Source organism: Triplophysa dalaica, chromosome 21, assembly GCF_015846415.1.
Source record: "Triplophysa dalaica isolate WHDGS20190420 chromosome 21, ASM1584641v1, whole genome shotgun sequence".
Taxonomy (NCBI): Eukaryota; Metazoa; Chordata; class Actinopteri; order Cypriniformes; family Nemacheilidae; genus Triplophysa; species Triplophysa dalaica.
In genome coordinates, this window is record NC_079562.1 from 16,962,604 (window position 1) to 16,981,446 (window position 18,843).

General features: G+C 38.4%; 1 protein-coding gene across 9 annotated transcripts in view; it reads left to right on the forward strand.

Moving 5' to 3' along the window:
• The window catches only part of atp2b2 (ATPase plasma membrane Ca2+ transporting 2), a 144,758-nt gene that overhangs the window by 84,425 nt on the left and 41,490 nt on the right, over positions 1-18,843 (forward strand). For all 9 annotated transcript variants that reach the window (XM_056734556.1, XM_056734555.1, XM_056734557.1 and 6 more), the window contains 2 exons: positions 11,797-11,994; positions 18,238-18,495. In XM_056734556.1, coding sequence (XP_056590534.1) covers positions 11,797-11,994; positions 18,238-18,495 — 456 coding nt within the window. The remainder of the gene's footprint in view (positions 1-11,796; positions 11,995-18,237; positions 18,496-18,843) is intronic.

Here is an 18,843-nt window from a genome sequence, read left to right on the forward strand (position 1 = left end):
ATTCCTCTTTTGATTGAAAATATATATCGGCTATGGGTGGGAGAAAAAAATCATTTCACATATGTGACCCTGGATCACAAAACCATTGTTAAGTGGCACGAGAACTTTTTTAGTAAAAGCGAAAAATGCCTTGTAGGGGTCAAAATTATAATATTTTCTTTTATGCCCAAAATCATTTGGATATTAAGTAAAGATCCTGATCCATGAAGATATATTGTAAATTTGATTAAACAGAGTGGATGGCCTGCACAGCACCTCTGATGGACAAATTTAAAAAGCGATTTTCTCAATGTTTCGATTTTTTTAGCACCATCAGTTTCCAGAGTTCTAAACGTCTGTATCTCTTATATTGTCCTATCCTTAACAACTCAATCATCAATAGAAAGCTTAATTACTCAGTTTTCAATTTCAAAAAATCTGTCTTCTAGCGATTTGCAAATCAATTCACAAATTTAATAAACTATTTTAAATGTTCTAAGTAAATATAATAATAATGTCATCGAAACAAAAGGCAGAAGTCATCCACGAGAGATGTGCAGCGCCTGGTCCAGTTAGAGAGCGCACACCTCACGCAGAGATACAGCGGATCATACACAAGCATTAGAGAAAGAGAAATCCATTCAGCCCCGTTGTACTAAACTTCACTATAAAGAAATACATTTCAGGATGGTCTTTCTCTGCATCTACTCTGTTTTCAGTGAGCGGCAGGGAGAAAGATGGCGTTCAATTCACTATACCGCAGGTGAATTGTCAATGACTGCAATATAGCGTTCCCTAAAACCTGTCACTTTTTCGACTTGCACACGCACTGCACAAGACAAATACAGTAATATTGCCAAAATCACCTCTCTTATGTGAATGATGATTTTGTCAGAGGATTTGTCATTTCGTCAAAGTGACTTGTCGTTTAACATGTGGCACTAATGAATAGGGATGGGTACCGAAACTCGGTACTTTATCGGTCTCGGGGCTAAATTGTGAAAGACCGAAGTATCGATAAGCTCTGACGTTAACGGTCCTGCTATCGGTACTTGCGAAATTAAGAAAAACATTTCCTATTTATTATTGCTAAATAAACGTTACATAGCATTTTAACTGACCAGCCATTTCTAATTTGAGATAATATTTAAGACATTTACCTGCATTTTCGTTATTCGCAATCTCGCACCGCACGTAAAATGTACGTCTGTTCCACACTACACGGAGCTCGCGCGCACACAACACGAAAGCTCGCGCATATAATAGTGACGATGGCGGAGAGAAACAAACGTTCTAAAGTCTGGCTATATTTCAAGCGAGTAGACACAGATAATGCTCGTTGCAATAAGTGCAACAAGACTTTTGCTTGTAAGAGTGGTAACACAAGTAATCTGTCTAAACATATCTCTAAAGTGCATTATGTGCAGACAGAGAGATGCAAAGTTTTCGGCTAATAGTTCGTCATCCACGTCCTCAGGCTATGCTAGCCCAGCAGTCTTTCTAAATAACACAGACAAAATTTAAACATTGCATAAGGTTTCTTTAAATTATTATGTAATAATTGTATAAACACACATCACATAAAAATAGCCTACATATAAATCTTTAGAGTGTTTTTTTCTGCAGTAGCCTAAATAAATCTTAAACTTAAAAACCGCTTTCACAGTACTGAATTTAAAATGGATGAATAATAATAAATTATGCTTAAGAAATTATAAAGCAGAGCTTACCTAAAAAATTAATTTGTAACGATGAAATACATAAACTTTTTTGTGTTCATGTAAATTGCAAGAGGTTCCAAACCTGTATAACGTTTAAGCCCAAACAGAGTTAACTACATTGTAATTTATGTGAATGTAAAGCTGCAGTTACAGTGAACCAAGCCACTCCAGCATCTGGTCCAAACAAAAGAGAATTCCAAAGCCCCTTCACACTGAGCAGCATGTGTGTGTGTTTGTGTGTTTATACATATTATGTCCCTATTTATCATAAGTATTAAATGCACAAACACACAAATGAAGGAAATATGTGCTGCACTACACACATCATCACAAAAGAGAAGATCTCCAGCCACAACACATAATTGGAAAACCATTTCTTTATTATTATTCTTAAACAAAAACAACAAAAAACATAAACAAATTTAGGACCACATGCATTTTATCTAAATTCTCTATGAATAATAGGCGGGTATCATTCATCTTTTACCTGCATTAAGATATGTTAGGTCAACGAATGTAAAGAATACGAATGTTTTAAATAGTGAAAAAAAACTCCAGCTTTAGTTTCGTCTTTCATAAAAAAAACGCAACAAAAAGTACCGATAAGAGTACCGTTAAAGTACCGGACCGATAAGTGGTACCGATAAAAGTAGTAGTATCGTTAAAACCTTAACGATACCCATCCCTACTAATGAATGCGTTTATTTACTATTATACACTGGTTTTAATGTCTGACAACAGAAAATGTCAATGAGAATGGCTTAATTTGACACTCAGTTGTAATAAAATACGATATGTGACAGTTCAAAGACGAAAGTGCCAACACTAGTCTGAATCTGAGCGCAAATGTGACGTAATGACGTTTTCCGTTTGCTAATTAGTGTGTCAAGAATCCATTCTGAATCGATCGTGAGGGACCAAACGATTCCCAACCCTAATATCGGCCCTGATCATCAGATGTTTTTAAACTGAAAATGCTTTTATGGACCGATACAGATTATTGGCCGATATATATGTGCATCGCTTAAAATGATACGCAGAGTCCCTTTCTATTTACAGTACTCTAATACTGACGGTCCTGACATTATATATCAAAGGGAACGTGTTGGAAAGTCCTGTTCTATAAGCTGATTTCTCATAAGTTTTTCATGAGTTCAGGGGGCTCGTATGTATTTTAATGGGCACAATTGTTGCAGAGCTACATCTGAGACTGGCAGAAACCTGACACTGACATCCCAGATGGCTGAGAGAGCAAGAGTGACAGAGAGAGAGCGAGCGAGAGTGACAGAGAGAGAGCGAGAGAGAGTGAGGAGGGCTACCGCGAACAGCTCTTCCTCCCCAAACACACACATACACACTGCCCACGGCAGCCACACTATCATTACTCTACACAACAACTGTGTGAGCGTGGGTTTAAAGATCAGTACGCTTGTTCCTCATGACTGCTGGTGCATGGGTGTTCATGTATAAAGAACAGAAGAATAATCAGTTCTTTGCCTCTCTAGTCTGAACAGGAAAAGCCCATGTCAAGGCACACGTTCCCGTCCCCACCACCGGCAGATGTCTAATTAAATTGCCCCTAAACAGCAGGAAACCGTGTCAGCCTCAGCATCATGATGTTCAAGGTCTTATAATGAAGTCTTGCCCACCCATCACTGCCTCGACGCAAACTCAACAGAATGAGCTCAATTTATACATACGTCGCTGAACAAACTAAAGTCCCCCTGTGGTCAATAATTTTATCTCTTAAAATTTGTTTCCCCTAGTAGCAATCAGGAGCTGTGCGAGTGACTGGTCACACAAGTAGGCAAGGAGGCAGTCGTGGCCTAATTGTTAGAGAGTCCGACTCATGACCAGAAGGTTGTAACAACTGAGGTGCCCTTGCGCAAGGCACCTAACCCCTTCTTGCTCCCCGGGCGCTGCAGTGCCCACTGCTCCAGGTGTACATGCGTTCACCACTTGCTGTGCGTGTTTTCACTGCGCTCTGGACCTGACAAACGGGTCACTTTCACTTTCAATCATCGATGATGCTGCACGGAATAAGCGTTCGCAGCTCTCCGCAGAAAAACTCTGTGGAATTGCGTGGATTTTAGCGCTTGTTATTGACAAGTAGACAAACACAATGTGTGCAGGTTAGTAGAATGCGCTTGTGACGGATTTTAATGAGCTTGAAATAAACATAAATGTAAAAATAAAATAAAATTAATTCATTACCTCGTCCGTGAACATGATGGCCGATCTCTTTACGCCTCTCGATGATGAAAATGTCCCATAATTCCACTCTCCTGCATAATGTCATTAATCTTTGCCTTTTGTTGTTGTTTTGAAAGTGTGCCATCTAGCGGTCCAAATATTCCATTTTGTGGCTAAGTGTACGCAGATTCATGAATATGCAAATTAGCCCCACCTTCACTCAATTGCACTCGGCAGGTCCAGACGCAGCTAAAAGTGAAAGTGAAACTGAGTTGTGACAGAGCTTTATAGCCTTAATCTATTTGCCCTCTTTCCATATTTATGTCTCAAGGAGCAGATCCACTGGGGTCATATGAGTTGATGTGATTGATTAAAGGTTTATGACGTCATTAACCAAAGCAGTTTCAAAACCATTTTTAAACCATCTTTGGTAAACATGCAGTTTATTTAAAAAAAGATACAGTAATGGTTTAAAGTGTTACATTTCCACATTAAAAAGCATATATTTAAATAACATAAACATATAAACAACATAATAAAACTTGTTTTTCACCACAGGGGGTCTTTAAAGTCACTTGATATGAAACAACAGAGGCTTACTATTTTTGCACATGATTTCTTTCTGCTAATGAATATTTACACCCTTTTCTATCCAGTAAACAACAGTTATCAAATACAAAAGTTACATTGAAAATGTAGTTATCAAGTGTCATACAGTATTGCTGGTATAAAATGCTTGCATTGGTTGTGAACAAAGTTCACTGCTACCTTACACATAAATATGATGCACTCTATCGAACAGACTGCATACGTAACACTCTCTCAGCCTCATTTTTATTCGCGCGAAACAGAATATGGCGTCTTTCTGTCTAAGATCTGTTGCTGTATCGATCAAACATTTTCCTCTACTCCTCATGGTACATGGGATGAAAACTATGGTGAAAGTCACATAGCAACATGAGCCCTCTGACGTACTGTTAGGTCATTCAGACGTACATAAATGCAGGTGTTATGAACTATATGTCATCTTCATGTGCCTGCAGTGCTCTTAACTAGCTCCCGTGTGGAGCGACCAGCCGATACCCAGAACGCTTTATGTGTAGGGTTTCCATGGTGATCTATATTTAACCACAGTGAAAAAAAACAAAGTATGCAAAGTGTGTGAAAAAAGAAACACACTCTCGCTCTCTTTTGAAAAGGGTCTTTTTGACTATTATATCTAACCAAATGAGCACATGCTCGGTTAAGATCTTTGATTATTTTGAACTTTTACAACCTGATGTTTATCTATATTTGTCTCAAATCTATGTTTCATGAAATGGAGTGTGTATATGTCCTGGTTTTACACCCTAATGAATTTAATATTCAGTGGTCGCACAAGTCCCCAGTGTGGATTTACACTCTTAGTGAGTAATGTGGTCATCTCTTACGTTTGTGTCTCTCGCTTCATTTAATGGAAATTACTTTTCTCATTCTCTCCCCCATTTTGTCTTTATCTTAATGCTGATGTCCACCGTTTCTCCAAGTGCTGTGTCATTGTATTTAAATCTAAAATGATCTTTCTTAGAGCCCTGTTTTTACATTTAAGAATGATGATTTATTGTGATAATCCTGTTTAGCTAAATGGGAATCCATTTATATATTTTGAAACCCATGACACATAGTGTACTTTCTTCAATGAAGTACAAGGGGGATAATCTAAAGAATGGCCATGATGCTCTTTTTCATTTCATGAAGGGGTGACAACTTGACTCTTTATAAAGACTATATACTAGGGATGCACTGATCAAATTTTTGGGGACCGATACCGATTTTAATGACCAACTATCGGCCGATACCGATATTGGTCAATTGCATACAGTACAGTACTACACAATATTAGCTCGTTCTTCTGCATTCAATTAATTTTACTGAATGTGAATTGGATCCATTTAACATTTTAAGAGTGGCACATTTGTAAATCTTTTATTCAAACATTAACTCAAAATTGACTTAAAATTGAACATTTCTGGACGTATAAACTGATTAGAGGCTTTATTAAAAGTGTCTCTACTCATTAAATACATCAAATAAGACCTAATAAGTGGTTCATTTGACCAACGCACAAGTTTTTCTGCATTATTAAAAAGTAAATTATATGGACATTTACACATTCATAAATCTAGGATTATGTTAAACAAAGTTTATGTATTTTAAATAAACAAGCGTTTAACGTTAACGTTACTCGTAACTGTGCTTTGCATCTGCTTTCTGCTGATTGCTGAACGAGACTCACATGCTTAATGACCGACCTACCTGTACACTCACTCATTTTGTTCATGAACGACTTGTACCCCCAACCAGTTTCACCCCCCTTACGGGGCACTTTCAGATTAATTACACCTGGGCTACTATTTAATGTCGTAATGCCATTAAACTTAAATGTAGTGTTTGGAAGAATGTCAACCCTAGATTTACAGTCACTGCTACACACTATTACACTATAAGCAATGACATATTGCTCAGAATATTTCAAATATAATGGCATCACGAATCAATATATTCAACCATAAATGTTGAGTGTGATATACTGTATGTGATCTCCAGGCTACCTCAGCGTGTAATAAAAGCAGGTGCTAGACAGACCTGAAATGGATGAGACAACATTGATTTATTTTCTTTTCACCGTCATGTTTAGCACAGAAGCCGTTTGCTGACACCTGCTAATGACTGCGGTTATGATTCCTCGTCTAATCCACATGAAATATTAACATACAGTAGTTATATCTCCCCACGCTATCTTCCTGTTTCCTTAAATAAACCTTTAATGCCTCCGTCACGTGATGAAGAGTATGACCGCACACCTCAAACACCTGCTGTGCGTGCCGGTAATTCAGTCATATGTGTACAGCTCAGCGTTTCATGACTATCACAGGAATTTAGCAACATCCTAGGACAACTCTCATGATGAAAGCAATGCTGAGAGTCACACACACAGCGGCGGGTGGAAGGGATGCATGAGAGGTCTCCTCCATGCAGAGACTCAATTAAGATTGAATGTTTAATGAGTTTATTTTTAGCTCACTGTGCTATTTGCTACATGGGCGGCAGGAATTGTTTAGTGCCAGTGTTTCCCCCTTCTTATTCGTTATTTATTATGTTTCTTTTTTCCATCGTGTTCTTGGGCTGTGCAATTTATCCTAATCGTTCATTTTGGCCTTCAGGAAATCGAGGGAAAAGGATCATTGTGCTGCATTCCGTTTAACAAGGATCCTCTCTTTTCTTGTGGTATTAATCCCCAGTGTACCCTTTTCCTTCACATTGGTTCAGCTGTGCTATTTCTATACATTTATTTTGCAGTTGAATTCATAGTTAAAAAGCCACGTTTTTTATTTTTTTCTATTTTGTTTTAAAAGTTAATAAGTAATCGTGTTTAATAATCAGGATCTCAACCTTGGCCAAAATAATCGTTATAATGATTCGTGTCATAATCGAGCAGCCTTATCGTGTTCTTGACACAGCCTCACATGGTCTCTGGGTCTCTCGTTCGGCGTTCCCATGGAAGCAGCCACCATCTTATTTCTTGTCGCTTCAGCTCCGTGTCAGTTTTGATGATAATTTTTGTGTCATCCTCCTGTCAGTTGAAGAAAGTGCTTTCTACATCCGCAATTCCTATAAGTTCATTCTCATTTATTAGATGTAGGTATTAGTACCTTTTGATGTTGAGGTGACATAAACTGTCAAAAACTATCTAAATCCTTCATATATTTCCATTTACATACTGTATTTGGCAGATGCTTTAGGTGGCTTACAGTGCATTCAATGTATACATTTTATCAGTATGTGTGTTCCCTAAGAATCAAACACATGACCTATATGCTGTATGTTGGTATACAGTGTATACAAGATTGGGGAACACTTCAGAATGGCGGAAAATTCTCACTATTAACTAGTTGTTATTAGCATGCCTATTATCGGCTGTTTAATTGCTCTTATAAAGCACATATTTTGCATGACCATACTACATCCCTAAAGGCGCTCGCACACCGGACACGAAAGCACTGCCCAGTGTCACGTTTAGGTTAGCATACAGGCATCGCACACCGGACAAGTACATTCTGTATGCCCAACTCGCTGAATCAAGTACTCTACTAATTCGAGAGATACAAGAATGGATACATTTTAACATAATTATTATTTAGTGCTGTAAATCATTGAAACCTGTTAATGTTGAATGTTCACAGATCTGTACAATTGTTTTGTTGTGTCAGTTTTCCTGGCAACTATGTGTATAATCCTGTCTATCTTAACATTTTTTTTTTAAATCCTAGTAAACTTTTAATGTAAAACTGTTATGTTGTGTCTATGTGATTCAATGAGTGGGGCTCTATGTCGGGGCAAGACGGCAGGTGCTGATTGGCGCCGCAGGTGTGTGTACACTCAAAGAAAATCATTTTCAAAAACGCTGCGCTACGATGCGCGGTTCGGCGCTTACGCATCCGGTGTGCGACACCCCCCCCCCCCCCCCCTTAATCCAACCCAATACCTAAACCTACGACTACCTTAGTATTAATAAGCAACAAATTAAGAGTTTATTGGGGAAAAAGTTGTAGTTAATGCTTTGTTAATAGCGAGAATTGTCCCCTATAATGAAGTGTGACCAAATATTGTATATAGAATCTAATCCATATATGACTCATTTTAATTGAGTTGTTTGAATTTAAGAAACGATTATCTGAACACACTGTTACAATGTTGGTAGATTTGTGAAGTGAACCACCAAGTTAATGTTATTCTTCTATGAACTATTCCTGAATATTAAAAAATGGCCTAATATCTTATTTTTCTTAAACATTAATGGTTATCGCAACTTGATTTATTTTTCATGTTAAGATGAAATGCTCTACCCTTAATTGAGTTTCTGGGTATATGACGGATGAAAAGCTGCTGTTTAAACATGAGATGTTGAAGTTATTACGATATTGTTGTATTGTTGGCAAGTTGGAAAAATGCTTGAAAATTATACAAAAAATACCACACAAAATGAAATAGCTTTGAAGTATTTTCATTGTTGCTAAATGGGTGTGTATATAAATGTTATGTATTATCTTGTAGCTTAATATTCTTGCATTATTTAACATGACAAATGATTCTATAGTTTGTCATCGCAACAGTTAAACATTTGATCTTAACAAGAACAGTGTTTTAGACCAACATTTGTTTTAAACTCTGTTTTATACCATGACTGGACCGCGTCAATGAAAACATGGGCGGTCACAAAGAGAGGTCAGCTGCTGGTAAATTATGATGCGCCAGGTTTTTGTTACACAGGGACTGGGAATCAGCACAGCACAGCTGGATCCACAAACCGAGCACATGCCACAAACCCTGTTTATCAGGGACCCTGGAAAACAAGAGCTCTGGCCCAGTCACGCTTGTCCTGCTGCCAGCTCCGAGGCTGGGCCCTCGTATGCTCTCCTAGAGCGTGAAGTGCCCAATGCCGCCCAGAGTCATGGAGTGTGTTTGGCGGGCTTGTTGATAAACTGGAGCGTTGGGTTGGCACTGATACTTGGCCAGTATGCCTCAATGATAGCGATACACGTCATGCGTGTGACTGCCTTCACAAACATGGTTGTTTGTCATGTTAAAGCTTTGACAGTTTATGCTCTGGGAATTTCATTCATAGGCTTATATTTTCATATATTGACATTAAATTGAGAAGTAGATGACCTTAAACCCAACCTGATGGATAATCTCTCATGATAGTAATGTCATGCACAATCACAAATTCCATCTGGTTTGTCAATTACTTTACAAAATATGACATTATAGGTAATTATATTAGTTCATCAATTCCCCCTCTTTTTCTCTTTCATGTTCTTAGCCGATGCGTAGCGTGATACGCATCACAATGCTTTTGTTTCACTGTTTTGTTAATCTGCATTTATTTATTAAGCATGATCAACCATAGTCTCTGTGTGAAGTATAGTGCCATGACTTTGGAAAGTGTGAAGTCTGGAACATTGTGTTTGACTTACATCAACGAAAAATCCCTTTACTATTTTAGGAACTAGGATTCTGCTGAGTTAGTACAGTTTTGAAATGCAAGAGAAATATATTAAACCCTGCCGAAAAGACCAACCTACACCTGGTGTTACCTTTATTATAAAAGAAGTGATAAAACCGGTCTAGGAGCATTGTCTTCCTGAAAAAAGGAATCTTTAGAGAAAAACTAAGGTGTCTGGTTTGCACAGAAGAATTCCAACTCGATGTGCTAATTTTAATTGATTCATATGATTTAAAGCTATTATTTCTGTCGCCATAGTACAGTGAACACTATACAGTATGCATACACGTCTCACATTGCTGTTCTGGACATGTGAGTGGGTTTAATCACAGCAGATATCAGTTGGACATTACTTGAAGAGTATCCAGTTCTTGATAAGCATCTTATGGACCGGTTTGGTTTATTAAATTTATATTAGGGGGTGACTAGGTTACAGATTCCCTTGTATTCAAAGTACAACATTACAATATTGTATTTGTCCTCTGAATTACAAACTAGTGTTGGGCCGATAGACGATCCCATCATACATCACCGATGGCTAACAGACATCACAATGTTCAACCGGCATCTTGATTCCAAATACAGAGGGCGCACAGTTTGCCCAGACCCTCCTGACTTTATAACTGTATAAAGAAGACGCGACTGCGCAGCCTGCATTGAATTAAGAAGATCTTTCATCATCCATCACGATGTTTCACTTTAAACATCGCCCGACGCCATTTTAATAGACATCGCCCAACCCTACTACAAACTGATACCAGATACATTAATGAAGTTATTAAATTAAGTTGAACAAAAAATAATAATAATAGATCATCAAAAACGACTGCTACATTAATTCATAGTCGTCGCCAAACCAGTACTAACAGCAGGGCAAGTGTCTCCCAGTGGGGGGCACAAAATCGGCATCATTAATACTTAAAAAGTCAAAACTACCGCATCTGTGCAAGGGCACACTCATGCAGGATGCTATTTTCCGTATAAGTGAACAAAAATAACAGAAATTAAGAAATATTACCACACACAGTTACAATAAAACAACAGGTTGACAATTATAACCCATGCTGTGATATAATGCTCATTCCCACCAAAGCTTGCTAAAAGTGAGTGAAACACACGTACCTTTAAAAAAGCTGAAGGTGCCGTGTGCGAACATTAAACCTCCTTAAAACTGTGGGGGGGCATGGCCCTCGAGTGCCCCCCCTTGGCGACATCTCTTATTCACTATGTAATGGAAAAAATATATAAATTATTATTAATCAACAAAAATTGCGTATTGAGTAAATACATAGTCTATTTATTTATTAAATTATATTTTTTCTGTTTCTAAGTCTGTTTAAATCAAGGCGACACCCATGGCAGTGCTACACTGCATCTATACTGCAAGCGAATGGCGTTACATGACTCAAAGTGAAATGTTCCTGTTATAAATGTTGACTGTAACAGAAGCGTTCCAGTTGTGTGGCGATCCGCTAAAAAGGGCTTTATGTAAGTGTTTAGAACAGCCTGAGCTCTGAGTCAGCAGAGTAACTGAAGATTGTGGGTGACATGAGGACCCAATCTTACTCTGAGAGATGGATTGCTCATTTTTCATCCGTGGGCACGGGATGCAAAGCTTTTTTACTGCAGCGAAGACAAATGTTACATCTCTCAACCAGTGCTCTGGACATCACATCTCAGTGTGCTCTAGCAACACCCATAGCTCAGTCCCCCGTTGCCATGGCCACAAAGGATTTTGCGACTTAAGATGAAACTGGCTGCACATCAAGCTTTAGTTCCATGAAACAATCAATTAGTACTCAGTATTTTCTGCAAAGTTACTAACGTGTTTATCTTTGTGTCCTTTGTCTACCTTAGGTTTGGAAGATGATTCTTCTGACCTAGAAAAGAGAAGAGAAACCTTGGGGCAAAATCTAATACCTCCAAAGAAGCCAAAAACTTTTTTACAGTTAGTGTGGGAAGCGTTACAAGATGTTACCCTCATCATCCTTGAAATCGCAGCCATAATATCGCTGGGGCTGTCCTTTTATCAGCCGCCCGGAGAGGGCAGCGAGGGTGAGTATAATTATGCTTTTCTCTTTGGGATACATAAGACGGCTTTTAGCAATAATATCAAAATGACTCGTTGGCTTTTAACATTTCTGTCTATGCTTTGAAGAGAAATGTTCAGGTTTTTCTTCCGCTAGGGCCTGTGGTTTAACCATGCATTATTCAAAAGCTAAAATATAATTTAAATTTGCCAAAATAGGTTTCTTTGATTTGTAGCCTACTTTTTATAAAAGGGACAGTTCATCCTAAATCATTTACTCACTGACTTGCCAAACCCATGAGCCGCTACATTCCTACGAGGGATGCGGAAGTTCACAAACGATTTGTAACGCAGTTACAAATCTTACCTTTCATGTGAAGCTAACATTGATCGTACCGGGTTGTTTTATGAACAAACTGATCTTGATATCACCAATTTCAATCACATAGTGAAACATAAAACACAATGTCTCAATCTCCATTACATGTTCTCACCATTGAAGTGTCTTTTCAATCTGAGCTGCGGTTAACAATCATGACGGTGCATTCAGAGGCCATCATAGGGAATCTAGTGAAAGAATGGTTTCCGAATCTTTAGAGTTAATGAAGTGTGCTCTGGAAGAATAACCTTTGGGTGATGGCCGTACATCAAATTGCCAGCCCATAAAATGCACGGCGAAGACAAAACCATTAAGGCGGCATGTAAAAGAATGCTGAGCAAGTGTTATCAATCACGATAATGCTCAGGGATTCAATTACACCGGGAATGGAAAATGATCTTTAATTCCAGTGCATTCTGAGCTAGGAAGCAGTCTCGATACGTGCAAAGAATACCTCATTAACTCTTGGCTTGCAACGTTGTTACTTTGCCCAAAGTGAGCCGAGCCACAGATATAGGCAGAAATAATGGGACAAAAAAGGTTATCGCGAACATTATTATGCAAATGACTCGCATTAATATGCAAAGTACATCTGCAGTGGACTGAATGAATCTGTTCAAATGACCTATTCATGTAAGAGTCGTTCTGAGCAATGTGTGTTAATACTGGCGAACTCGCTGTGTACAGTATATGCTGATTCAACGATCCAACTGCACATGTAAAGACATTGCAATGATGTAGGTCATGTTAATTCAAGTAAATCAAGAAATTAAACGTACTTTGATGCAAAACAAATAGCCGTGGGACACAGGGTGGCTCTTGTTCTGCAAATATTAGCGCCTCAGTGTGCTGATAACGAAACAGTGCCTCTATTGTGGCTTAATGTCGCAACAGCAGTTACAAATAACAGTCTGTTAAATACACGTAGCATTTCTTGTGAAGACTCCCTACATAATTTTGGCGAGTGCCTGAGGCGGCACAACATTTGACAGCCGCCTCCAATTTCTCTATGCAGGAAAAACCCTGGGTTACATCCGCTTGGCCCATCCAGCCATTGAGTCTGAGATTGGTGACCGTGCGTACTTCTTGTTTTTATGGAGAATGGCACTGTCTGTGTCTCTTAAGGAAGATGGATTGCGGTGCAGCTCCCTGTGTAGAGACAGCCCTGCTGTTCAGATTGAATTATGCCTTTACTGATTTTCTGCCTGCAGCTCCCACATGCAAGATAAGCACAGGCACCATACAGATCGATAGAGAGAAAATCGTACTTTTCACAGTGAGAGGAGGAGAAATGGCAACAGCATAGAACATTTAGAGTTGAATTGTAGTGCAGGTTGACATTATGAAGGTAGTTTATTTACATATTGTACAAAACCTCGAGAGACTGGAAGGAGTAGTTCACATATAATACTCCATCACTGCCTAAGACCTCTATGGCACACAAAAGTAGTTTTTTTGCTCTGAATTTTACTCTGCTCTTGCCATTCAACAATATAGCTGGCAAAATCATAATGGACAAAAACTATTTTAATAAAGCATATTAATAATTATCCATGTAAATCCTGTGTAACTCTTCTGACATCATATCAAAATTTCCAAAGCCTTTTTTCTGTAATAATGCCCCGTCATCTTTGGAATTTCCGGTAACTTACTTAATGCAGCAACGAATCGATGCGTTTGTTTAAGAGAAATATCCAGATTGACAACTCTATTGCTCGTGAATTAGAGGCTTGTTTTCCCAGCAAATGACGCTGACGAAAGCTGGGGTGCAGAGGATACGGTATCCTATTGGAACAAAACGAAAACTGGCATCTGTAGCGTAATCGGAATTTACGACACGCCTGCGTCATTTGCCGGAAAAATAAGCCTCTGGTTCACACGCAGCTGTGGCATAACGGAAGCTAGAAATCAATGTTAATAGCGTTGTCAATATGGATATTTCTCCTAAACAAATGCATGGTAAGACCACAGAGCCGTGTCGAGCAGTTCTTTAAACGGTGGATGCACTCTTCGGAGCTTCAAAAATTAACAACCATTAACTCCCATTCTACCGCTTGGAAGTAACGATACATGGTATTATTCTTCAAGAAGAAAGTCATATTCAGTCAGAATGCCTTGAGGTTGAGATAAACATGGGGACATTTTGTTTCTTGCCTGAAGTATAAGTATATTACTTCCTTTAGAATTTTATAATGGTGTGCCACTTTGATTTTAGTTGCGAATGTGAATAGATCAGTTGAATATTTGTACACGCTATTGTGTGACTTCAGAAATTCGGCTCAAAGATGAAAAGTCATGAGGACTGTTTTTTTTTTTGTAATTTATTGAGCTTGATAGACATCAGTGTATAGAGTATGGAAATTATAAACTGTTTACTTCTATTTCTACCGAGCATATCAGAAAAGCATTATCGTGTAAGAAGTACCTGCTGCGTGTTTTAGCTTTTAAAACATCTAGATTTACATCCACATTAATTGTGTGTTATTTCTGTGGTTCATTATGATCATTATGCCATAAACACAATGCCTTACTCCCTGTTATTGAGTCCAAAAATGCACATTTGAATTACGCTGTTCTGTTAAAAATGAGCAGTATCACAGTAAAGCACCGATGGCAGGAATGAAAGGGTCCTGCGGGATGGGCTCGGTGAACCCTCACGAGGGTGTTGCAGCGTCTGCTCTGGTGTGCAGCTTGCAGAGTCACGAGCTGTTATCTAACGCCTGCTGTCTGTGCTTCAGCACCACGGACAGCTCCAGAAAAACTCAATGACATTCTGCACCCAGAAGTGCCGTACAGAATCAAGTGCTTTGCTGCAGGGGACCTAAATCAAATGAAGTGATCTACAGAGTCTCTTTTATTGGCGCAGCCACAGGGCAGGTGGGTAATCAGCAGGTTTTATACTGCCAGGTTTAAAAATAGACACCTGAAAAGGACACGGACTGAATAGTTGGGACAGTCATTGCTGAGAACACCACTCCTGCATCTAAAATTGCTTATTCTATACTATAGAGTAGGCGAAAATCAATATTTTTAATGAATAGTTTGTCCGAAACCTCAGTATTCAAAGAAGTTGGAGGGACACTCTTCTATCCCATGAGGCCACAGGAGCTAAAAAAATGTAAACAGTGTGTTGGTGCCAAGAATGTGTTACTTAAGGTTGCTAATTGTACTTGTTTAACAACTCCTGAAATAGATATTTTTTGATTGTTATACTGTAGGTAAGCAAACAAAAGGGACATGTGACAGTGTCCTTAATGTTTCAATAATAGGTACTAGGGCTGGGCGGAATGACAAAATATTCTGTTACCTGGGAATTAAAGGACAACCCATAAGAGATTTTTCTATTCCGTGTATTCCACGGAATGTAAATAAGTAGGTGTGGTTCACGTGGCTTTATTATGAATAAAACATCTGAATTAATTCAGCCATAACAAATTAACAAATCAAACATTATTTTGACCTTCTTTCAGTCTGTAGTTTCCTGTTCCGCTACAGTACGGCAATTTTTCTCTCAATCGCAGTGCTGGTGCATGGTTGCAGTGATCTGCATGTGCATATTAAAAGCTTATTCTCAAGTATTTCAGAAGTCTGTTCGCTTTGTAAAGCTGTTAATAGTTTTAATAAAGTTTAACTTTAGGCGAGCCAAGGCGAGACTTGCGTTTTAACACGCGATGATACTCGCCACGTGAGCACTTTTAACGTGACGCTGTTACTAGGAGACGCTTGTGGAGTCACCAGGGACTCGCAGTGCAAAGACAAGCGCCCTAATAAACAAACCTAAAGACAGAGAGACGCAACACACAACAAGTGCGCATCTAATAGAGAGTGAAGAGCGATGAAGACCCACAGTACAGACCCCTGAACACCAGTTTATAACACCAGTCATAACAATTCATGCTTCATTGTTAAATTTGTTGTCTATGTTCCTACTGTATGCATAGGATATAGCCAGAAGATAAATATAAATAAATAATAAATCTGATTATCAGAACTTAATTTGATATCTTTGTACATTTTCATACTTTACCTACATTTTAACTATTGTGAGCATTTAAATAAACTGTAATAAATAAATAAAAAAAAATCATTCTAAGAAAAATGAGGTATACGATATAAAATTAAAATAGGAGATTGTTAACTTGAAAAATATTTTTGAGAAGTGTAGTGTATTCAAAATGTTTTACCCCATAAAGCTGACTTAGAAAATGAAGAACCAAAAAATAATACAAATGCACAGAAAATAACATCTGGTAATACAAACAATTGTTTTTAAAAAGACCCTCTGAAAACCAGACACTGCATGAGCGCTAGTGTAGATTTCAAACTTGTGTGGCTTTAGGTGCCCAGAGTGATGACTGGGTGGTTTGGTTACATCTGCAAAATAAAACCACATGATGGTCAGAATATTCTGTATGCCCTTATTTAGAAGTAACTGCGTCAATGTTGAACATGTGGTCGTTTGAACTAATACGGCAGATAAACAGCTCAGACTTTCAAGCGATCGTGATGGTTCTTGTGCTTACAGAGGCTGCCAGCTGCTTTGAATGTGTCTGTTAGTTTATCATGCACAGCTGGAAATGAATTGGCCCTCTACAGTAGACGGCCCCCAGTGGAGTTTGTGCATCACAGACTACAGCAATTACCCCTGGAGAAACCCCAATGTCAAAATAATCAACGTGACTGCAATTTTAGAGGGGTTTTAACTCTGGATAAATATGTTTCCCACTGTTCTTTTTTTATATATTTGACAGTTTTCTGTTATATGTCATCTTTTTCATTCTTTAGCTATTTCCAAAGTTGTATGACTATGCATATTCAGTAGCTGAAGTTATTGCAAATTACTCTGTTTGTGAAATATTCCGTATAAAGTGTCACATTTACATTTATACATTTTTAAATCAGTCTTGTGTAAACTACGGCATGCAAGGTTTTTCATGCAACGTTATCGTGGGAAGGCGGAGCTCACCATCTGACTATGGAGCTCTGCTGCTCATGCGATCCACCTCCGGTACTCGATCGCAAACCATACAAGGGTTGATCAAAGAAGTTCAGACACTATTCCCATGATAAATAATGTAAAACTTGCTTTACTACGTACTAGTGTATGTCCGTAATGTTTGCTAGTGTCCTTGTGTAAATGCAGTGCTCTTAGCACTCCTGACCGAGCTCTTGTTCTTTATGTGTACCCAGCACCATTACTTTCGTTTTATTCAAACGGTTTTATACAGTTCTTAAACTGTACCTATAGGAAATGTTTTTTTATCAAATATTTTTATTAGAGTAAGTCTTTTACCACTGTTAAGTGACTTTTACTCGTGACTTTTACTTTACTTTAAACACATTTTTCTCCAAATTCCATTTCTGAAAATCATAGCGCTCAGCTGACTTCAGATAGCCATAACTTAAGGCTACACACAAGGTATGAAGCGAAATAAAAACAGCTATGGAAAGGGCTTGAACCCAGCTTTCATTTGGTATCAAAACCTGTAATATGTACATTTTCACCATGTGTTGGGTTCACCCAGATCGCGTCACATATAGGTTCATATACTCAACGTTTATTTAGAATATTATTACTAAAGTTCTAAAAACTTGACTTGACTTTTTCATTTACTGCAATAAGTGTTTCCTCAGTTAATTCTAGTCTGTCCTGAGTACTGACAAAAAGTCAAAAGAGCTCGTCCTATTATAATCTCAACCTCTTTATTTCGCACGACATTAAATGGAATTTTATAATATGTCGCAAATGGAGTCTGTTTTCACACAGCCTTTTATTTCTGTACCTCATGAAGAGATTGGGTGTATTTTCTCTGCCTTTGATTCTTATTATGGCATAAGAAATCTCACCTCACAAAGAAAGGTGTTAATGTTGTGTCCCCTCTCTCATCAGCCTGTGGAACAGTGAATGCGGGTGCCGAGGATGAGGGGGAATCGGAAGCCGGCTGGATCGAGGGGGCTGCGATCTTACTTTCTGTGGTGTGTGTCGTCCTGGTTACGGCTTTCAATGACTGGAGTAAGGAGAAGCAGTTCAGAGGTTTACAGAGTCGCATCGAGCAGGAGCAAAAATTCCAGGTGGTGCGTGGAGGCCAGACCATCCAACTCCCGGTGGCTGATATTGTAGTTGGCGACATTGCACTAGTCAAGTATGGTATGTAGATTATTTTATATTGAAAGACTTCATGTGTTTGCATTTCTTTTCAAACCCTTCTAAATTCTGTCATGCTATACCGGTTGAGACGAGTTCCACCAATGGCTGTATTGGCCATGTACTGCATACATTTGAAAAATTATGATAATTACTGTGAAGCAATCAAACGTCTTCATCATTCATTTTAGTTTGATTTGAGACTTAGTTTAGTAGTTCAAGGTTTTAGATAACACATTTCTGTCTGGTGATTTCCTAAAATTAGGATTGGCCTGGTTTTGCAGCGTTCATGGATAAATTCTGTTTTTTATTTCGGATCTCTTGAACAAGTGGGAGGCAGAAAATTTAGTT